This window comes from Pteropus medius, unplaced genomic scaffold, assembly GCF_902729225.1.
Source record: "Pteropus medius unplaced genomic scaffold, Ma_sr-lr_union100, whole genome shotgun sequence".
NCBI lineage: Eukaryota > Metazoa > Chordata > Mammalia > Chiroptera > Pteropodidae > Pteropus > Pteropus medius.
Window position 1 is genome coordinate 4,001,516 of NW_024342469.1, and position 20,531 is coordinate 4,022,046.

The 20,531-nt window shown below is 58.3% G+C and overlaps 1 protein-coding gene and 1 long non-coding RNA gene across 3 annotated transcripts in view; both read right to left on the reverse strand.

The window, feature by feature from the left end:
- Window positions 1–20,531, reverse strand: part of PARVB (parvin beta) — a 53,970-nt gene that overhangs the window by 7,065 nt on the left and 26,374 nt on the right. For both annotated transcript variants that reach the window (XM_039863226.1, XM_039863225.1), the window contains exons 5-10: window positions 17,737–17,877; window positions 16,378–16,493; window positions 13,617–13,675; window positions 10,726–10,745; window positions 5,298–5,359; window positions 2,939–3,007 (exon numbers count right to left, since the gene is read on the reverse strand). In XM_039863226.1, the coding sequence (XP_039719160.1) occupies window positions 2,939–3,007; window positions 5,298–5,359; window positions 10,726–10,745; window positions 13,617–13,675; window positions 16,378–16,493; window positions 17,737–17,877 (467 nt within the window). The remainder of the gene's footprint in view (window positions 1–2,938; window positions 3,008–5,297; window positions 5,360–10,725; window positions 10,746–13,616; window positions 13,676–16,377; window positions 16,494–17,736; window positions 17,878–20,531) is intronic.
- On the reverse strand, window positions 419–2,931 carry LOC120602899 (uncharacterized). The gene is made up of 2 exons (XR_005652900.1): window positions 2,131–2,931; window positions 419–2,052 (listed from the first exon to the last, which is right to left on the reverse strand). It is a non-coding gene; the product is annotated as an uncharacterized LOC120602899 (long non-coding RNA).

Below are 20,531 nucleotides of genomic sequence, written 5' to 3' on the forward strand. Positions count from 1 at the left end.
CACAAACGCAGAGCAGGGGGTCCTGCTCAGGGGTGCGCCTAGCTCGGAAATCCCCACGGATTCCCCGAGACACGACCACCACCGTCTCCATCATCGATAGTGACCTTTAGATGCATTTTTCTCCATTAAGCCTCACCAGTCTGCAGTCTGCAGTTCCATGTGTAGAGAGAAAGCCAGGCAGTCTAAGTAACTGGCTCGTATCACAGAGCTGGGAGGCTTCCCGGAAGACAAAAGTGGCTTTAAAAAGGAGAGACAGCACACTTACACACGCACACTCACGCACACGCACGCACACACATGCATACACACACCCTCCGGGCAGGAATCTGAACCCGGGTCTCTGACTTCGATGATGAACGTATTTATAAAAATACCGGATTCCATCGCAATTGCATTTCTGTGGCCACGATGCCTTCTGGTGAACCGGTGGTTAAAAACACTTTTAGGATATTACTTTATATAGTAGAGTGATAGGAAAAACATGGGCGCCACTGAGTAAATAAATATTAATGCAAATTTAAGTTTGGAGTCTCAGTCTAAGACGTCTGCTGCTAACACTGGTGTGTGGGCTCCTCTGAGAAGCGACAGCTGGGAGCTGCCAGCGGGGAGGTACGGGAAAGTGTTTTCTCAGCCCTGCGGCGAGAGCTTCCGGTGGTCACTCCTTCCGGACCCTCAGCGGCACTCCCTCTGCTCCGACCATTCTATTCCTAGGGGTTGATCCTGAGGAAACCCACGAGGCACGAAGATGCTCACTGCATTGCTGTCTACAAGAGCGGGAAACGCCCCATCATGAGGGATGGGTTTAATGGAACACAGAGCAGCCTTCGATGAAATAGAAGGCAGCTGTTGAAAGTGACAAACACAGAAAGACAGACCAGGCCGCAGAGAAAAGACGAGACAGAAACACACGCGCACACACACGCACAAAAAGACGCCCACAATATATTTGTAAGAAAACACACATTACAAAACAGCCGTACAGTACGATCCACTGTCATTTTAAAAATACACGTATGCATATAAAATATCCAGGAAAATATGCATCCAACCATGATATAGTGTTAGCCCTGGGGAGGATGATTGTCGGGAGGGAGAACAGAAAGTTTTGACTTTTCAGTTAGTTCTTCTGGACCGTTACTACAGCAAACAGCAAAGAAGCAGAGGCTAACTGTGCAATATCAGTAAACTGCTAAAAATAATAAATGCAGTTGCAAACGATGCACAAATACACCCATTAAAAACGGGCCATTCGGCTTTCAAATACAGACCCACGCTGTTCCCGATCAGCTATCGATGTAGAGAAAAGGTCTGGAACAAACCTCCCAGCACAGTGATCTCTGGGTGACAGGATTACGGATGATTTTTATTTGTTTTGCTTATCAGCCTGTTCAGACATTTTTGCAATGAACCTGAATTAGTTTTTTAATTAGAAAAGCAAATGAGAAAAGTTAAAGAAAGAGAACGGATGAACGCAATCACCCAAGGGTTTAAGAAGGATCAGCTGTGCGTTAGAGCTGATCCGAGAACACAAAGCTCAGAAGTCCAGCCCCAGCTAATCCTGGGGAAATGATATGTTGTCTTCCACGCTTACCGAGTGCTCAAAACATATTTCACGGTGCTGCTTTCATTTTGAGTGGGGGCGGGGATATACAGCTGACCCTTGCACAGTGAGGGGGCCGAGGGGGCCGAGGGGGCCGAAAATCCACAGAGTGTATGCCGCATCCTTACAATAAAGTAAGCTCGCAAAAAGACGTTAAGAAAATCATGAGAAAGAGAAACATTCACGTTGCTGTGCTGTATTTATCGACGCCATGAGTCAGCGTCGTCTGTTTACAAGAGTCATCATTTCCGACGTCGACATCCCCTTACGTGACGCAACACACTGCAGGTGTGACATGTATTACTAGCGCTCGATATCGAAAACGAGAAGATAATGGGAAAGAGAAATTCACATTCCCTGACAGGTGCAACAACCATGCACTGATAAAGCGACAGCAACAGGATTGCTTGGCGCCGGCAAGAAAATCTCCAAAAACGCTTCCGATATAGTTCCTGGGGAAAAAATCCACGTATACGTGGACCCGTCCAGCTCAAGTCCGTGTGTTCAAGGCTCAACTGTACTTTACGAACCTACTGCAGGAATGGCATCCTGTGCACAGGCACGCGAGGGATGCCCAGCGAGACTTTGCTACGTGCCAGCCACAGCTCCGAGGTGAGGACGGCAGCCGAGAGCAGAAGCCGGGGGGACAGAACATTCTAGACCGAGGGGCCTGTACGTGCACAGGCTCGGATGCGGGGGTGGTATGGCATCTCGGAGGGTGTTATGGGTCGAACTGTGTCCCCTCCCAATAAAGTGTGTGGGGTCCTAGCCCCTAGTCCCCGTGAATGAGATCTTGTTGGAAATAAGTCTTTACCGAGGTGCTCAATTAAATGAGGTCAGGAGGGTGGGCTCTGATTCAACATGGCGATGTCCTGACAAAAAAGGGAGACTGGAACGCTGGCGTGCACACGGGGAAAACACCACGCAAAGTCAGAGGCAGAGATCGGGGAGCTACACCTACAACCCCACAAACATCAAGGTCACCAGCAAACCCCCGAAAGCCAGAAGAGAGGCCTGGGACAGGTTACCCCTCTCAGCCTCAGAAGGAGCCAGCTCTGGGGACGCTGGGACCTGTAGCCTCCAGACCGTGAGAGAATAAACGTCTGCCATCTCAGCCGCTGTCTGTGGCACTCTGTTCCGACAGCCCCGAGAAATGAAGGCAGAGAGTCTGAGAGAGGCCAGGGGGCTGGCGCGGGAGCCATCTCAGCCACCGGGCGGGCATTCCTGTCACGAACGCGATGGCACCAGGTTCGTTCACAGGGCCCTCCCGGGATCAGAGCGAGCGCTGGCTGCCAGCAACGCAGGACAGAGGGCCCTTCAGCCCAGGACGCCGCTTACCTGGGTCTCTAGTTCCGTCACCTCCAAATTCAGCTTGTTCAGGTGCTTGTTCACAAACGTGATGAGAGACTGTCAAGGCAAAGAGACACGGGAGCCGTGAGAGTCAGCCCCCCCACCACCCCGAGGGACGGGATCGACCCGCGCCATCGCTGGCTCTGTGAGACGCTGTCCTCATCTGTTCACCGAAACAGAAGGCGCATGTTTGAGATGTTCTTGCAGTGGCCTTTGGTTTTCACGGAATAATGAAACCCATCCAGCTGGAGAAGGGAACGCGCGTCTCCACGTGCCGACCCGTGTCGACCCGTGTGCGCACACGCGGACACACCCGTGCCCTTCAGAAGGATGCAACTGTCAGCGGAAGAGAGCTCAACTTTTACATGTGTCCTAGACGTAGCCCTGAATGACAAAAAACGTGCGGGAGACAGGCCGCCTGGGCCACGCCCCTTGCAAACAGCCGGTTCTACCCAGGCTTCCTAGGGGGAGCTTAAACCTCATCACCATCAGCAACGCCACCCACCCCACCTCCGGACATGATGTCACTTCCTCATTCCTTCCAAATTTGCAGAGCGGCTACCACAGGCCAGGCGCTGTGCCCGGTGCTGGGGACGCAGAGGCAGCGGGACAGAGGCGTGCCCTGGAAAGCCTGCGACATTCCTAATCCTCCATACGCACGCCCAGGGGAGGCGACAGAGAAATCGAGAGCTATGGCGGAGCGTGCGAAACGGGCGATGGGGCAGGGTGGCTGAGTGACCAGGAGAGGCGTGTGGCTCCCTGGAAGTCCTGTGGGGAAGCGTTCGAGCCGGGCCGGGCTGGGGTGCGGGGCGGGCGGAGCAGGTGCCCAGCTCTGCAAACATTATGTGCAGACCCTGTGGCGTCTCCAGGCCGTGGCCAGATGCCGGGGCCGGATGTGGGTGGGATGGGAGAGAGTAGAAGGGGGTGACCCCGGGAACAGCTGGAGAGGTGGGCAGGACCCCCCTGAGGTTACTCTGGGGTATGAGCCCCTAACACAGCAACTCTCACTGTGGGTGTGGGGCGGGGCCAGGCTGGAAGCAGGAAGCTGTCAGGCAAATGAAAAGATTTTGTCTAGTTCATCGCTAGGGTCCCAGCAACCGAAATGCCTTTTCGAAAAATGAATGAGCGCTGTATCTCCTGAAAGACGGAAGCTAACGTCCCGCGATGTCACGTTCCACACCGGTGGCTGGTTGTGCGCTGGGCCCGTGCACACACCTGGTCACACTTTACTGTCACGGTTCCCCGTGGTGGGGACTGCCTGCACCTACTTGACAGATGGAGAAACTGAGGCAGACAAGTATAATCTGCCGCAGGTGACACAGCTGATAAGTGGGCAGGCCAGGCATGGCTGGGCTGGGAGTGGGGCCCGCTTCGAGGCCCCAAGGTGTGTCCCTCATGACCTCAGGAGGCTCAGACGGCTCCGCCCTTTAGGGCCTCTGGGACCATTCCACTGGCCTTTTGCAAAGTGCTGCCAAAAACTAACCATCTCATTGTCCCAGCCTGGACCATCATTTTCCAAAAACGGGTCCCCCAGGAAGGTAATGTGTTCTATCCCCAAAAAATGTCACTATCAACAAACAAGTTTGGGAAAAAATGCCTCTTACTGAGCTGCTTGGAGGATTCCACGCATGTTAGTATATCAAAGACCCTGAGCAATCCTGCAGTAAGAAACCTGTTTGAGGACAGTGTTCTAGAACTCTCTCCTGGGTCTCGGGCAGAAACGATCACTCCTCAGGTTTCGTAGGAAGGCTGGAAGCACAGCCGTCTGGCCGTCCCCAGTAAGCTGTCTGCAGGCGCTCAGACAAGTCCACGTGCAGCGGGCGAGCCTCGCCTCCCCCCGCAGGACAAGCCTTCCTGCCAGATGCCCCCCGAAGCTCGAGGCTTTTTCCATCCACAGGTTTACCAGCAGGCTGCCTGGGCTGATGTCGGGGGCCTGTCCCTCACACTCCTCCTGCCTACGGGCAAATGGGCCACGTCCACACGCAGGACAGCTGTGCCGGCAAAGGCTCGTTTGCTGGGCAGTTCGTGAATGCAGCTTGGCAATGAGGCCAGCGAAAGCCAGCAGGTGAACATGCTTAGAAACATTCCCACACTGCAAAAAAGGCTCCAGCAGGAAAGAGCCCCACGCCCACCGCTGGCTGGGGACCTCGCTCACTCAGCAGAAGCGGGTGGGCGGCGGGAAGACACCCAGGGAGCGGAGATGTGGAGTTAAAAGGTGCTAATTTTATGCACTGTAGGTACGTTTTGACTATAATTACACTTCAATCCATGTGGCAAACATTGCAGAGATTTCAAACGATCTCCCCACCTTCCCAGCGTGGAGCCCGCGCTGTGGAAAAGTCCTTACCTTCTTCACCAGGCTGAGCTTGTCGGGCGCGTGGTCGAACAGGGTGTCGAAGGCGTCACGCTCTGTGTGACATGCAGAGACATGGGGGAGGGTTACGGACACGTGCTGAGCTCCGGCCCCGCCCCCCCGGGGGAGGGGCAGCGTCCCCCCCCTCAGGACGGTCACACCTGCCTGGACTCGTCTGGTTCCTGCCTGAACCCTACAAGGTCCAGGGAAAGATGCTCTGGGTTCCTTCCAGCTCGTCTTCCAACATGAAACACACCGGGAGCCCGTGGACCTCCGTCCCGACCACGGCCCCGGCCCGGGCCTCCCTGCTCCCGCCCTTCCCCCCGCGCTCCTGTGGACCAGTGAGTCCCGGCAGCGCATCGGCCACGGCTCGGCCCAGAAGCCTTGGCCTCCAGCTCACCGGGCTCCCTCCTCCGGCCCTCGTCCCTCCCGTCCGTTCTCTCCAGCAGGCAGAACAAGCTTCGTAAAGTGTAAACTGGACGTTTCTCGCCTTCTCCCCATCCCTGCCTCGCCTAAAACTCTCCGACCACGTCTCATCGCTCTTAAAGTTCATTCTCCCTCCCTTGGGCCCCTGGGATCCAACAGGCTCGGGGTCACCCCCCGACACGCTGGCCCTCCCTGACTTCACTCCACGGACTGGCTTCCCGGCTGCTCCTCACTCACTCCCCACGGGGCCTTTGCACCTGCTGTCCACCTGCCCCCCCCTTCCTGCAGGTTGCTCCCATATAGCTCCTCTGAAGGGCCTTCCGTGACCACGGGGAAGAGCACCCGCCGTCACTATGTGTCCTCTTACCCTGCCGGACTTTCTTCATAGTGCTTAATGACTGTGGCCTGATTTGTCAGCGTCCCAGAGCCGACACTGCTGGTTCCCTGCTCTGCCTCCGGCTCCCAGACAATGAAGGGCCCACGGCCAGTGCTCAGAACAAATGCATGAGCCGGAGGGGACCCTGCCCCACAGTTTCTCTTCAGGGGACATGTCCCCTTCTGTGGGAACATCTGCAGGGCCACCGTGTCCCCCGCCATCCTCCTCCAAGGCCAGCCCCAGCCTAATCCCACAGCCGCTCTCGGCCCGACCTGCCCTCCGGATTAACCAGGACCGGCCCCTTCCCTTCCTACAGTGATACCCCTGGCACCGAGTCAACACGGCTCTTGGGAGATAAGAAAGGCGCAGGGTGGCTGGAGGCCGGGGACCTGGTTCTAGCCTGGTGCTGCTGTGGGGTCCCATGGAAGCAAGACAGAGGCCGGTAAGGGCTGGACCCCCGTGGGAGGGCTGAGGTCTGCAGGGCGGAGGCAGGGCTGTGGGGAGTTGCAGCTAGGGCAGGGGGCCAGCTGACACCCCCAGCCCCGCTCAGGGAGCCTTCTCCTAGGCCTGAGGGGTGTGTGTGTGCGTGTGTGCGTGTGAGATGGGTTCACATATGACTATGGGGACGGGGCGTGCGCGTATGTTTGGGGCGGATAACCCAAAGGCCCAGCCCTGCAGAAGCCTCTCTACCGCAGCAACTGTAAATTATTTTTATAATCTTCTAAGTCAGATTATTCTCAATAAGACAGTCTGCTAAGGAGGGGGAAAAAAGCTAATCTTTACAAAGCAAAAATACAAATTTTAAATGCAGCTTGAGAAGAACCCCAGGAGCAGAGCGGAGCTTGACGTCAGCCGGGTATTTTTAGCTGGGCCACTGCTGGGCTCACAGTCAGGGCGCGAGGAGGGGGCATCGGAGCAACGTCACACGGCTGGGTGGGCCTTTCCTGCACCCTGCGTGCCAGGCCTTGGGAACGAAAACAGGTCCAGGTTCAAATCCCGGTCGCCCACCTTCAAAGTCCCCTGACCCCAGGCGGCTTCTCTCCCTGAAGCTGCTTGCTCCTCGGCCAAGGGGGGTCGAAAACAGCCCCTCCCTCACCACAGTTAGAGCGGACGAGGAGAGGGACACACTGCCTGGCAGCACGCGGTCCGTGAGACCTCCCTCCTGTCCTGCCCCGCCCTCACCGCCCACCCCTGGGGACAGCCACCAAGATCAACAGGGAGGGGGCCCAGGCTACTGGACGCAGACGGGTAAACCAAGGAGGCACAAAGAGGTCGGGTACCCCAAAAGGCCGGAAAGGACACAAGAAGGGGCCGAGTCAACCACAGCGTGCCGGTGTCTGTCAAGTTCAGCCTTTGGAGAGTGTGGTCCAGATAAAGCTGTTTTTGTTTGAGTTGACATTTTTTAAACTGGAAGATTTATCCCTAAGTTCTGAATTTCTGGCTTTTCTTGGAGAACTGGACGCTGGGGCCACAGCGAGCCCACATTCTCACCTGGCATCAACGGGCACCCACGTTAGTGGGGTGTGGACTGTGCGGTTGGTCCCGGACCCCACCACTCCCCACTGCCACCAACAGAGGCCTAGGGGCAGCTGCCCGTTCGTTACCCCTTGATAGTCCAGCCGCTGCCCTTTTTTACGTTATTAGCCTGGTCCCTGGACGCACCCGAGTCTGGGGCCCGTGGACACAGGGGACCCGAGGGTACAGAGAGTACAGAGAGACACGAGGGACCCAGTGTGGCCACCAGTGTGACCTGTGAGGGAGGACAAGAGGGGTCAGGTCCTGCAAGGCGAGGTGACCAGAGGGAGGTGACCGGGAATGGCTGCCATGTGACAAAGGGAGAGATGTGTGGGGAGGGGTGGGCCACGCAGGAGACAGGGGAGAGGGGATAAAGCCCCCCTCCCTTCTGCCCAGGATGGGCCCGGGGAGGGGGAGGGGCCGCCTGTGGAGAAAGGCAGCCGGCAAACCCGTTGCCATGGAGACCAGTCTGCAGCTCCCCAATTCCCCTGGGGAGGGAAGGGCCTCCCACCCCACCTCAGCCAGAACAGCGATGGTATCAGGAGGTGCGGGGGGGTGAGGAGAGGGAGTGGGGAGGGCAGGCAGAGCAGAGCCCCCCTCAGCTCAGTGCGCTCAGGTGACAAACTGAGGCCCAGGACACGGCTCCTCGCAAAGCCCAGGGGTGACATGAGCCGAGGAGGGCCTGCCAGTGACTGGACGCTGGGGTGCTGGCTGCTGCGGGCGACGGGCGTGGAGGAGGACGCGGTCCGGCCCACGGGACGCTTACAGGTCAAGGTGCCACGTGAGAAGGGGAGGAGGGAAAGGTCGGGCCCCCCAGACTGCCGGGCACCTCGCGTCTGCCGGGCATATGGCCGGGCTCCGGGTGAGAAAACAGAGTGGAGCGACACAAGCCCTGTAGCAGAGCGGTGGTCACTCAGGGGGGGTCGGGGAGGGCCCCCTGAGAAGCGAAGTTGGAGCCAGAGCGGGAGGAGCCCAGGGGGTGGGCCACGGGGGGTCAGCAGGGGAGCATTGTAGGCACAGACCAATGCAGTGTGAGGGCAGGAAGGGCCGCAGGAAGGGCCACGCGGGGAGCCAGGAGGCCAGGGGGCAGGCGAGGACCTCGGAGGCCACTGCGAGGGCCGTGGCTGCGGCTTAAACCAAGCGAGGGGCAATAAGGAGAAGAGTGAGGGGTTCAGGGGAGCTTTAGGAAGCCTGGCCCCAAGGACGGTGGCCAGGAACCAAGTGGAGGGGCCAGCAGGCGACCAGCACGAGGGGAGGGCCTGTCTCTGCAGGGCAGGGGCGAGAGGGGGCTGGAGACGCCCCCCGCAGCCCCGCTGCGCCCGAGGCTGGATCTGGGTAACCAGGAGACCTGGGGTTTGCGTCAGCAAAGCCACCAGGGGGTGGAACTAATTGCCTGCCACCCACTAATAGCCTGTTTGCATCTCACACGCAGGCGAGAGCCTGTAAAGGAACGGGGCTCGCTCCACGGGCTTCGCGGTTCCCTCGCCCCCACTCCGTGCCCAGCTGTCTCCCGCGCTGCCCAGCACGGTGGCTGGGTCCTTTCCACACTGCGTCTCACCCAGAGGTGCCATCCTGTGCGCCAGACCCTGGAGGTCGCCCACGGCACGGCCGCGGGCTGCTGGCCCAGTGTTCACTCCCTCCGCCACAGCCCCCAGTGGGACCGATTCACCTCAAGTTCCCCAAACCTCAAACCGGGCCTGTCCCAAACACAGACGTGACGACAAACAGAAAACCACAGACGACAGTTTGAAATGCTCTCAGGGCCCCACTCTGTGCCTCTGCAATCTGTGGGGGTGGGAGCCCCGCCGTACGGAAGGTGCACTGCACCCCCAGACAGGCCTGCACTCAGACACAGGGCAAGGCCAGGCTGCCCACGACGCCCGTCCACTCCGGACGCCGGTCCGCCCACGCCGGCCCCGTGAGCTGCACTCCCCACTGCTGATCTGCGTCCTGAGCAGCTGAATAAGGGACAATTGTCTTTTCTCCCTGCTTTTTTTAAAAAAAAAATAATAAAGACATTAAAAAGAACTGAGCTGCTATTTTAAAAAAATAGTGAAGACTAAATGTCCCGAGCCCGGCTTAAAGCCCACTTCAGAACGCTTAGGGACAAATAATTGCTGCCTTTTCTCAGGTTCAAGACCTTCGAGAATACAGAATTCAGTCCCCGTAACAACCTGAGTTACAGGCCCCGGAGGCCCCGCGGCTCCGGGCCCAGCTCCGGGCTGTCTGGCTCCCGAGGCACACCTGGAAGCCACTTTTCTGGTTTCCACTTTTCCTCCTAATAGCTGTGCTCACCTGCCCGCTCACTGGAGAACATGATATTTGGGTCTTTCTGTTCTGGAATGTTCCCCCCAGCGGTGAGCCTGGCTCAGGCTGCCTCTGGCTGCGGCTGACAGCCAGGGCCTCCCAGCCCTGAGGGTTTAAACGCTGCCACAAGCTGTCCCTTTGTCTGCCATCCCTGGTGGAGTCGAGGGTGGGATTGTAGGGCTTTAATGGGGCAGGGGACAGCTCTTGGGGAAGAGCCGCTGAAAGCCAACAGTAATGACCACCCCGTAGAAAGAGGGCCGGGTCCCAGGCCAGTGAGAGCACTCATTTCGTACCCCACGTCATCGGCTCAAGGCCTGGACTAACAGAGAGGGGAAGGACCAGAGCCAAGGCCGCCCGACTCTAAGGAGGTCTGATAAACTGGAGACTTCAAGGCGTAATGACGAAATATGAAAGTATATCCTGTAAAGAAACTCTCTCCCGGCAAATTATGCTCCACGTTCAAGCCAACGCCTCCGCCCTCCCTCGTGTCCGGGTCCCACGCTCTATTCCAGTCCCTGCTGGTCACAACACGTGCCACATCCAGACTTCCTCTGCCCTCTACCTCACCATGCCAACCTTCCACCCCGCTGCCCCCAGCACTCGGCCCCTCCCGGCTCTGAGCAGCAAACCGCACGCCACAGCGCGGGGCCCACGGGGAACCACACGCTTCCCCTACGACTCCAGGACTGCTGCCCCCGCCCCCCATGTGACTGCGTGAACCCTGGGGCTTCCCGGGGCAGCCCCAAAGTGCCCTGCGCCCACAGCCCCACCCTCAGCCGCATCCCTGGGGTTACTTACCAAACCGACCCATCATCATCCTGCAAACAAGAACAGGAGAGTCACATGGTCATTCAGAACAGTTTAATGAGCAATAGGATGGAGGCCGACGGCGGGGAACCCCAAAGTCAGGGTCCCGAAATGCCCAGTCGATAGGCTCAACGTGAGCCACACTGACCAACTCTGCCCTGGGCCTGATCGCCAACCAACGGGAGGTGCTTCCGTAGGTTACCGCGTGTGCGCACGGGGTCACCAGCGAATCACCGTCTGTATTTCAACCTCCCTGTTAGTGCCCCTGGGAGGAGGGTGATACATCGTGAGAGTGCAGGTGACACGGAGAAAATTTCAGCAGAAAACGGGTCTTACCAGCCATCGACTGGTAAACTTTAAAATACCAGCGTGCAGGCTGCCTGCGCCCCATTTCCGAGTCGACGCGACACACTTTGAAGGAACCTTGAAGCCAGGGGCCCAGCGGAGCCACAGCCCAGGCCGAAACCGTGAAGGAGGGAAGCCCAGCTCCTCCCTGAGGATTTCGCACGTGCAGACGCACGGCTCCCTCCCGCGCGCTACCTTCCTGAGAGGCAAGGGGGCCTTTATTCTGTCCCCAAATCCCTCTAGACTCAAGTCGTTTGGCTCCATCTCATTTCACGATTCTCTTGAGCACCTACTATGTGCAGGCCACGGAGATACAGAAATGAACCCCACTGGCCCTGCCCTCGTGACGCCTGGTGGCGAGAGAGACTCCTAAGCCCACATTTGCACACGACCTGTGTGTGCGCAGCGTGACTGACATGTAGGAGAAGCTATGGGAACCAAAGGAAGGCAGCTGCTCCTGCTTGCAAACAGGGAGGGCTTCCTGGAGGAGGTGGCCTCAGAGCCGCCACTAGGAAGGGAACCGGAAAGAATGTTGGGGCTAGGCAGAAACGCGCTCACTCGTGATTATCCTACGATTCCACATAGTTCTGTAATGATAAATGGAAAACCTTCCCCTTCTCAAGACCCTTGGTGTCTTTCTGTCTGTTTGAATGATACCTCCAACCATATTAAAATTGTGACCTTATTTAAAAATTTTTTAAAATAAGAAGCAGAAGGTGGATCTTCGGTGCTGCAGGAGGGGGGCTGCAGGGGACTGAAGCGGGCTGCCTGGTCAGCACTGGGTCAGCTGACGGCTGGTGGTCCAGGGGCCCCATCATACCAGCTGAGGCCACACAGACGGGCCGGGGTCAGGAGACCAGGCAGGAGGCTGGGCGGCCTCTGCGGGAAATCGCTCCCCACCCTGACTTTGGGGCACTCCCCTCCCCTGAAATTCCCTTAGGGTCACACGGCACTTCCCACATTCTTACGACATACCCTTTCTTACCAGCTGGACTGCCAGCTCTCAAGGGGAGAGACACCTCGGCCTCCGTGCCCAGCGCAGGGCCCTCTGCGTTCTGGTCACTGCTGTGAGCCCTCCCCACCGGGAGATGGCTGAAGATGGCGGAGGTCTTCCCACCCCACTGGGATGGGCCTGGCGGCTCCAGCCCTGGCAGTCTGTCTCCCTACCCCCTGATCCAAGATGGTCCTGTGACTCACTCTGACCCATAGAAGGCAAGGACATAGAAGGAGGTCCAGGGTGCCCGTGGCTGCCCTCTCTCTCAGAACCAAGCTTCTCGAGGACAAGAGGCACGAGAGGACCACTGTTGTCACCAACCATCGGATTAGCTAAAGACCGGCCCAGCTGAGCCCAGCGCCCACTGCCGACCGCAGAACTGTCATCCAATAAAACGACGGCCATCTCAAGCTGCTCGGTTTCGGGGTGCTTTGTTACACAATCACGGATGAGACACCACCCTGCACCCTGCTCTTAATTCCTCTCAAGCTGCCCCCTCCTCGCTGTCCCTTGCCCGCCCTCCCCACCCCTCCCCTCCATGGGCTTGGAACAGACGTGGACACGCACCAGGCCACATGTCCCTGCCATTCGCGTGACAGCTCCCACGCCGAAAGCGGTTTCCTGTGTCAGCTCCAAGTTTTGAAAGACCATACAGGAATTCATGGCACGGTAATTAATCACTCCATGAACTGAGTGGGCGGGTTATCTGAGCCGACCCGTTTTTAATGTTGTTTCTTCCGAAATAGGTTTAGTTGAGAGGCACAAATGCCATGAATTTTAAAGATGCTTAACAGGGGGTCGTAAGGGCCCCCAAACACCACACACAAAATATACCATTTGATTTGCTATTTTCAATAGATAGGAAGCCTTTTAGGCTTCTTAACAACTTGCCCTCTGGTTTTTAATCCAAGGGACAAAAATGGCTCGGTCCTGTCTGTCAGTAGAAAGTTCTAGTTTGGACACCTTGGGACCATGGGTCCCTCTAAACATCTGAACACCCTCCCTCCCTCCCTCCCTCTCAACATTCTGAAAGCTCACCTTCTAACGTAAGGAGTGAAAAGCCCACAGGCTTCGGAAAATAACTCGGTTCTAACATTAAACACTTTGAAGATGTTGGCGTGCTCACTACACAGAAGTTCAGTGTTTTAAATTCCTCCTCACCCTTTTCTTCCTTATAAGAGATTTTGAATGTGATCAATCGTATTTTTATTTGTTTATTATTCTGTCTCATCCTAGAAAAGATTTCAGGCATCCTAAATAAGTTCTGATTCCTATGCCATACATATTGGTTTAGTTTTCTATTTGGGAAGAAATGGTAGATCTGAAAATCCTCATTCAAATGCCAAACCAGTCCGCTATTTTGCCCTCCCCCCCCGCCCCCACACACCCCTTTATAGAATGTGTGGAGCGCAGAACGCTGGGGCAGAGGCCTGCGTGGACAGCTCATCCGGAGCTGAGGGACTGTTGAGTGGACAATGACCCACACACGTCTGGGTCCCCGGCTGCCGTGGGGCCTGGAGGGCTGGGCAGGGGGTCTACTTACTCTGTGCTCGTGGTCAGCTCCTCTGTGACATGGCTGGAATGCAGCAGGCCTTCCCGCTTCTGAAACCCCCAAAGAAACAAATAAACACACAAGCACTGAGTGGGCAGAGAGGGCAGGACAGAGGCCATCACTGACAGGGCAGCTGAAGCCACGTGTAGATGGCCAGGGGCCCGGAGACCACCCTGGGGACGATGAAAGAACAGAGTCGCGTAGAACGTCCAAGCCGTGCCGGTGGGTAGGCTGCAGGTGACCACAGGAGGGTGACCCTTTTGGTGGCTGGAAACTGTCCCCCACCCTCCCCGCTCTAGGTTCTCCATGTCGCTCTTAGAGCCAGCAGCTTTGGGGGTCTCAGGAGAAACACCCCAGCTCCCAAAGGGACCCTCCGCATCCTACATCTGGGAAAGCTGAGGAGCACTGAGGGACAAACACGGCAATAGGAAACACCCATGCCCGGGGGTGACTGCGTCCCCAGAAGTCGTCCCCACCCGGAAGCTCGGAGCGGAAACTTATCGGAGAACGGGGTCTTTGCAGATGCGATTAGTTAAGACGAGGCCATGATGGACTAGAGTGAGTCCTCGATCCTCCTGACGAGAAGAGGGAACGGAGGCAGAATCAGGGACACAGAAGGAGGAGGCTGCGTGACGACACGGGCAGAGCCCGCGAGGACGCCGGGGACAACGCGGCCAGCGAGGCCGGGCGAGGCCCCGCCCGCTCCCTCCTCGGGACCGCGGGGGCCTCCGCGACGGCGACGGATAAGCGCCTGCTGTTTTAAGCCCCCGTCCGCGGTGTTTTAGAGCAGCCCTAGGACAGTGAGACGGCGTGCGACACACCTGGACAGTGTGAGGGGACAAGGATGGCGGGGGGTGGTCCTCGGGGCAGTCTGTAAATCACGGGACCTCAGGCTGACCCAACCGCCTCATAACTTGAACCTCTCATGGGACAGGGACCTTATATTTCCCTCTGGGACACTGTGGACACCGCTTGAGAGCCAAGCTCCCCGAGCTTTCCTGAGCTCGGCCTCCAGCGAACGCTCACCGCAGGTCCTCGCGAGTCAACAGTTGCCACCGGGGCCGGCCGGCGGCTTTGTCACAGCCTCACGCTGCCCGGTTCTCAGGAGAGCCCCCGAGGGAGGCCCGGAGACCTCCCACTCCCCGACTTACACATCCGGGCCCAGGGCTGGGCGTCAGACACGGGGAGCTCCGTATTTTAAAGGTTTGTCGTATAACCTCGGTTTTACGGGGCAGTCCCAGCAGCTCAGAAAGATCAACCCACGTCCCAAGGCCACACTGCTAGGCGATGAAGGAGGCCCTTGCCCTCCGGCCTTCCTGCCACCAGCTGCCAGGTTCCTTGCAGCTGCTCCCCTCAGACTGGATAACTGGACTGGGAGGGACAGGCCCGGGGCCCTCGGGGGAGGCCCAGGAGGCCGGCTGAGGCCTGAGGCTGGCCAGTCCCTGGGCCCCACCCGCCCCCTGCTCTGACTCATCTCACTTTGGCCATAACCCTGATGGGGGCGGGGGGGACACGCCAGCCAGCGCTCACCCGGGTCAGGAAAACTTCCCGAAACCCAAACATTTTCTTTGGACCGAACTGCAGGCTGAAAGGATGCACCCTAATTACCGAGCCGCGCGGAGCTCGCGGGGCCTGGCTCTGGCACACGCGGTCTGGGCGCCACGCTCCCGCGTGTCCTCAGGAAGCCTTTCCCAGTCGGCCGCCTCAAGGGGGCCTCCTGTCCCTGTCACCTGTCCCTGTCACCACCGCTGGCCTCAATCACCCTTCCTCAGGAAGTGAACGGGGGCTAAAGGCCAGGCAAGCCTTGCCCGAGGCCAGAGACTGCACGTCCCCCAGCACAGTGGAGGCGAAGCCCCCAGGGCAGGGGAGGGTCGGGAGGCTGCGGAAAACACACAGCCAGCCAGGGCCTCACCGCAGAGACCGCAGAGACCACGGGCCCGATCGGGTGACAAACCAGAGGAGAGCGTGGCGCTGGCCGTCTCCAGTAACTCAGACGCACGGGGCGTGCGGGCTCCGAGGTGTCCCCTCAATGCCCTGGCAGAAGCGGCTGTTCCCTCAGGCCCTGAGTGTGTTTTCCTCATTCGGTGTCCCCGAGAACCAACGCGAGGTGCCAGGTACACAGTAGGCGCTTAATACACGTGTGCTGGACAAAACCTCACACACAAAGCCAGGGCAGGGCCTGTCCCCGTAAACGCGGGGGGGAAACAGCCAGGAAAGGCCACTGCACCCCCGCGAGGAGGACCCGGGCTCGGGGTTACGTCTGTCCCGGTGAGGCCAGAGACTCGACCCCAGAACGGACGCGGGCGGCGGGCATGACGCGGCCGCAGCTAACGCACAGCGGCGTCTGTTCCCTGCCACGGGTCCCAACCCTCTCCACTGAGCAGCAAGCTGATTCGAGGGGACGGAATTCCGACGGTTTGGCTCCGGAGAGCAACGAATGTTCTCTTCCAAAATGTGGAAAATTAAGCCACAACACTCCATGCCTTTGGATCTGCCTCCCTTCAAATCAACGCCATTGTTCCGGCTCCAATCACTATCTCAGATCCGGGGCGTGACATGGGTTTTGTCAAGAGGGAAAATAGGACGTAGTTGCTTGGGGGAGGGGAAAAAAAAGGAAGAAGAAGAAGAAAAAGATGGAGATGGAGATGAATAAAGCAGGAAGAGTACAGCGGGGCGGGGGAGGGGAGGAGCCCGGTGCCTCTGCGGCAGAGACGTGGGCGCGCTGACCCCTCACTCGCTCGGGGACACTCACCCGCACCACCACCACCTGCACGGAGACACGCTCTGGGAGCCGGATCGGGGCCCGGAAGTGCGTGGCCAGGGACACGAGGAGGTGGAGGGTGGCCACCAGGTTCTTCCCGTGAATTGCTGGTCGGGAGGAAGGAAGAAGGAGTTGCTTTAGATCCCGTGAAATAGGGTCCCCGAGCCCACGTCCGAAAGGCAGCGGAGACGCTGCGTCTAAACGAGACCTCGGGGAAAACCACGGGCAAAAACCCGGGCCACAGTGAAATGGAGGGAGCCGGCCAGCTTCCCGAGGGACTTCGGTTCTCGTTTCGAGCTTTTTCTTTCCTGTCGGCCTAAGGTGACTCTTGGGACTACCTCGAAAAGCCTGATGCTTTTAAAAGGAGTCAATTGGGTGAGGATAAGAAGAAACGAGCAGGAGAGTAAAATTAGCACAAGAGAAGGAAAATGATCACAAAAAAAAAAAAAACCAGGTCATCCCGGCCACTTAAGTCATCGCAATAATGTGCATTATCATCTCTGGCCCTTGAAAAGTTCTCCCTCTCTGCAATCGACTGTCTCCGTGAGGGTAGGCGATGGAGGGCCACATGCTTTGGGGACGTGAGGTGGGCCTCTTCCGTGCCTGGGTCCCAGGGCCGTCCCCAGCTCTCCAGTGCGTGGACCAGGTGTGGTTATCACGTGCACACTGTGCAGTTTATGAGGCAGTCGATTCTCCACATACAGCCTATGACGTAAGCCTGGGTCTGTCCAAGGACTCGATGCCGAAAATCCGGGGGCAGACCCCACGGCAGCCACCAGGGCCGCTCACGGGGCAGGGGGAGCCTCTGAGCCATGCCAGGACTGCCCCACCTGGAGGATGAGGGACAGGGGAAGTGACGCCAGGACAAACGCGTTTCCAGCTTCCCTCGGTATAGTTCTTCACCTTCCCAGGTCACGCTTTGGCTGGAGATTCAGTGATGTCTCATATTTCTGGGACACTGTCCAGAGGCCAGCGTGACCTGCTCCCTGAGGCCCTGCTTTGGTGGGTCCTCAGTATGACAGCTCATCTGGTATTGTTGCCTTTGGTATCTGGGGTTGGAGCCCTTCCAAGAACTCCTGGCTTATAACCTGAATTCCCATCCTTCTTCTGGAAGTCTCCCTTGATCCACCCAACCAGAAAAGATGCCCCTTCATTCTGAAGCTCATGGGGCAGGGTGAAGGGACAGAGAGAATGGTAGGCATGGCTTGGTCCCTTCTCTAGGGGACGCTGGCTTTCCCATTCCTAGTTCCCTCTCACAGAGTGGGAGTGCGAATGGGGTTTCTTAATGCAAGGCTAGAGCCGATGACAAACGACCTTGTGAACGGGCCCCACTCCCCAGCAGCCACTCACAGTCCACGGTCCACTGCAGCGCCCAGCCGTGGGGTCGTAGCAGGTCATGCACTGTTTCCAGCACCGTCTGCAGCTTCTGTTTCTGTCCTATCTCGGACTGTGTCACCTCGGCCACATTCAGCTTGCAGCCTGCCAGTTTTTCTACAACGAGGACAGGAGAGAAAAGGTAGAGTGTCAGGACAAGCTGGAGGGACGCAGGGCCGGTCACCTGGTCAACTGTCTCCCCGGCCGAGTCCCAGAGGGGAGCAGGTCACCCACAACCACGGGGAGCTGGCAGGATGCGGAGCACAGAACTCTGCACTTTCAAGTTCATCTTCCTTAGCCGATCACTCCACGATGAAAAGGGGGTGGGACGCGAGGTTAAAACTGTGGGCAGAAAATGAACGAAATGATGCACGGTGCGGTGGGGTGAGCTGCCGGGGTGGGCAGGGGGGTGCGGAGGCTGTGCCAGGCTTCCCGGAGCGGGGAGGACTTCGATAAGAAGATGGAAAAGGTCTGACGTGTCGCCCACCCCCACCCCGGCACGCTCAGGCCCCCACCCTTGTTGCTCCAACACTCGGACACCAGGACGAGAAGGACAATTACATAGGCACAGATACCTGCGGCTGTGTCATTCCCCAGGGGAGCAGGAAGCAACCTGGAGGAGCCGGACAAGAACGGTCACATCTGCCCGAGAGTCAGTCACCGGGACTGAGAGCCAGCTGCGGCCCGTGCACCCTCATTTCCCTCCCACGCTTGGGCCCCCACCCGTGAAGGCGCCAGGCTGGGACGCGCCCTCCGGTTGGTTCCCTCCCATCCGTTCGCTCTAAGACTCGGTGTCTCCTGCGACACCACGGAAGTGACGCAGCAGAAAACCGTGACATCGCTCACGGAGAGGCGACTGCGAGGTGCTGGGGGCAGAACCTGCTTCGCCGCACGCCCTCGGCTCAGAGCGGCTGTCGGCGGCCGGCTCGGAGGGCAGATTTTAAAGCTGTCCCGTCACATCACCGTAAAGGCGTAAAAGCAAAGTTCCGTTTAAGGCATTTTCGCCGGAAGTGTCTGCTACGTCAACGTTCTCTCCCCGTGTCCATCCCTCCCTCCGTTAGAACAAGGATACCCACTTTCGATATTCCCTGGAGGATGCTGTCATTATGCGGCAATGCCTGCTGGGCTTAGGATCCTGCATGCATTCACGCGTGCGTGCTTGCGTGCATTCGCTCACGGCGTGGTAACCGAGCACCTACTACGCACCAGGCACTGTCCGAGGGCTGATACGGCACAGACCGGAGCGGGGCTGAGCGGGGAGACGGCCTCAAACAGCGGCAGCGTGGGGAGCAGGGAGCACCAGGGCGAAACGGGAACCCAGTGAAAGGCGCCCCGTGGAGGAAGGGCCCCCCCCGCTTGTCCCTTTTGATTTCCCTCCATCTGTAGCTGAATAATCCACAGCTGTCTGTCCAATGAACACCTTGAAAATACAGAGCAGGTCCCCAGGGGTTCAACAGCCAGGGAGAGAGCAGAGCGGGGGCCCTCGGGGAGAGCCGGTGGTCCGAGAGGCCCTCCCACTGGGAGAGTCGGGGAGCCCGGCGTGCCTCTGCTGTCCCCCAGCCAGCCCTGCAGACTGGACACGGCCGGTCACCAGGTGGAGGAGGATGGGCAGAAACTGTATTCGTCTGCTCAGGCTGCGGGAACAAAGCACCACGGACTGGGCAGCTTAAACAAAGGGAATTTACTTCCTCACAGTCCTGGAGGTGAGAAATCCAAGATCAAGGGGTCAGCAGAGGCAGTTCCTCCTTGGCTTAGAGACGGCTGTCCCTGTGTCCTCCCATGATCGTCCCTCTGTGTGTGTCTGCATCCTGCCCGCCTCCTCTTACAAGGACGCCAGTCGTGTGGGCTTAGGGCCCACCCCGGTGACCTCACGTAACTTAGTCCCCTCTTTAAAGACCTTGTCTCCAAACACAGTCACATTCTGAGTCCTGGGGCGAGACATCAACATAGGAAGTTTGGGGGAACACGCTCAGCCCATCACAGGGCCCAGGAGGCTGGCCGTGCCTGGGAGCTGCCTGAGGCTGGGTCTTCGGTGACTATACTAACGTGGGGGTACATGGCCAGGACCCCCATTTCCTAGCACGGAAAGATGGGGTGGATTCTCAAGGGTGGCAGGCAAACAGGCGAGGGCTGAGCTGCGAACGCTCGTCATACAAGGAAGGGCCCCGCCTTTGGCACAGAGAGGGACGTGCCCATCAGCCAGAAGCAGGACAGCAGCTACCTGGAAACCCCTCCCAGCCTGGGCACCCCCCTCATCCCACCAACGGTCCACCTTGGGAGTGATGCTGCAGACCTGAAGTCATGCCCACCACGTGGCAGAGGGCCCAACAGCTACTTCGGAATCTGTTCTCGAGAAAAAGAACACATCTAGGGGCCTGGTGGTGACCAAGCGCAGAGGTCCATTCTCTTCCTCATCTCCCTTACTCCCGCCTTCTCTATCCCCCCCGAACGCAAAGCTCCCCTGCTTCCCCCTCCCTCACCCTGGACCCTTCACATCCTTCGCTGCCTCTCTTCCTCCTGACCTCTGACGGCTGACCGCCCAGGGCTCAGTGCTCAGACCTCTCCTCTCTCTACAGATGTACCAGAGTCAGCTTTGGCCTCGACGCTCGGCCAAAATCGATTCCACTTTGGCTTCTGCCTTTGGAAAGCCGAAGAGTCGCATGCCTGCGTCCTGCCATTCCTGGCATCCCTGGGCTCGGGGACCACGTGGTCACGTAAGCTGCATCTCATCAGTGTCATGTCATTAACAAGACCAGGCAAGACATTCCGAT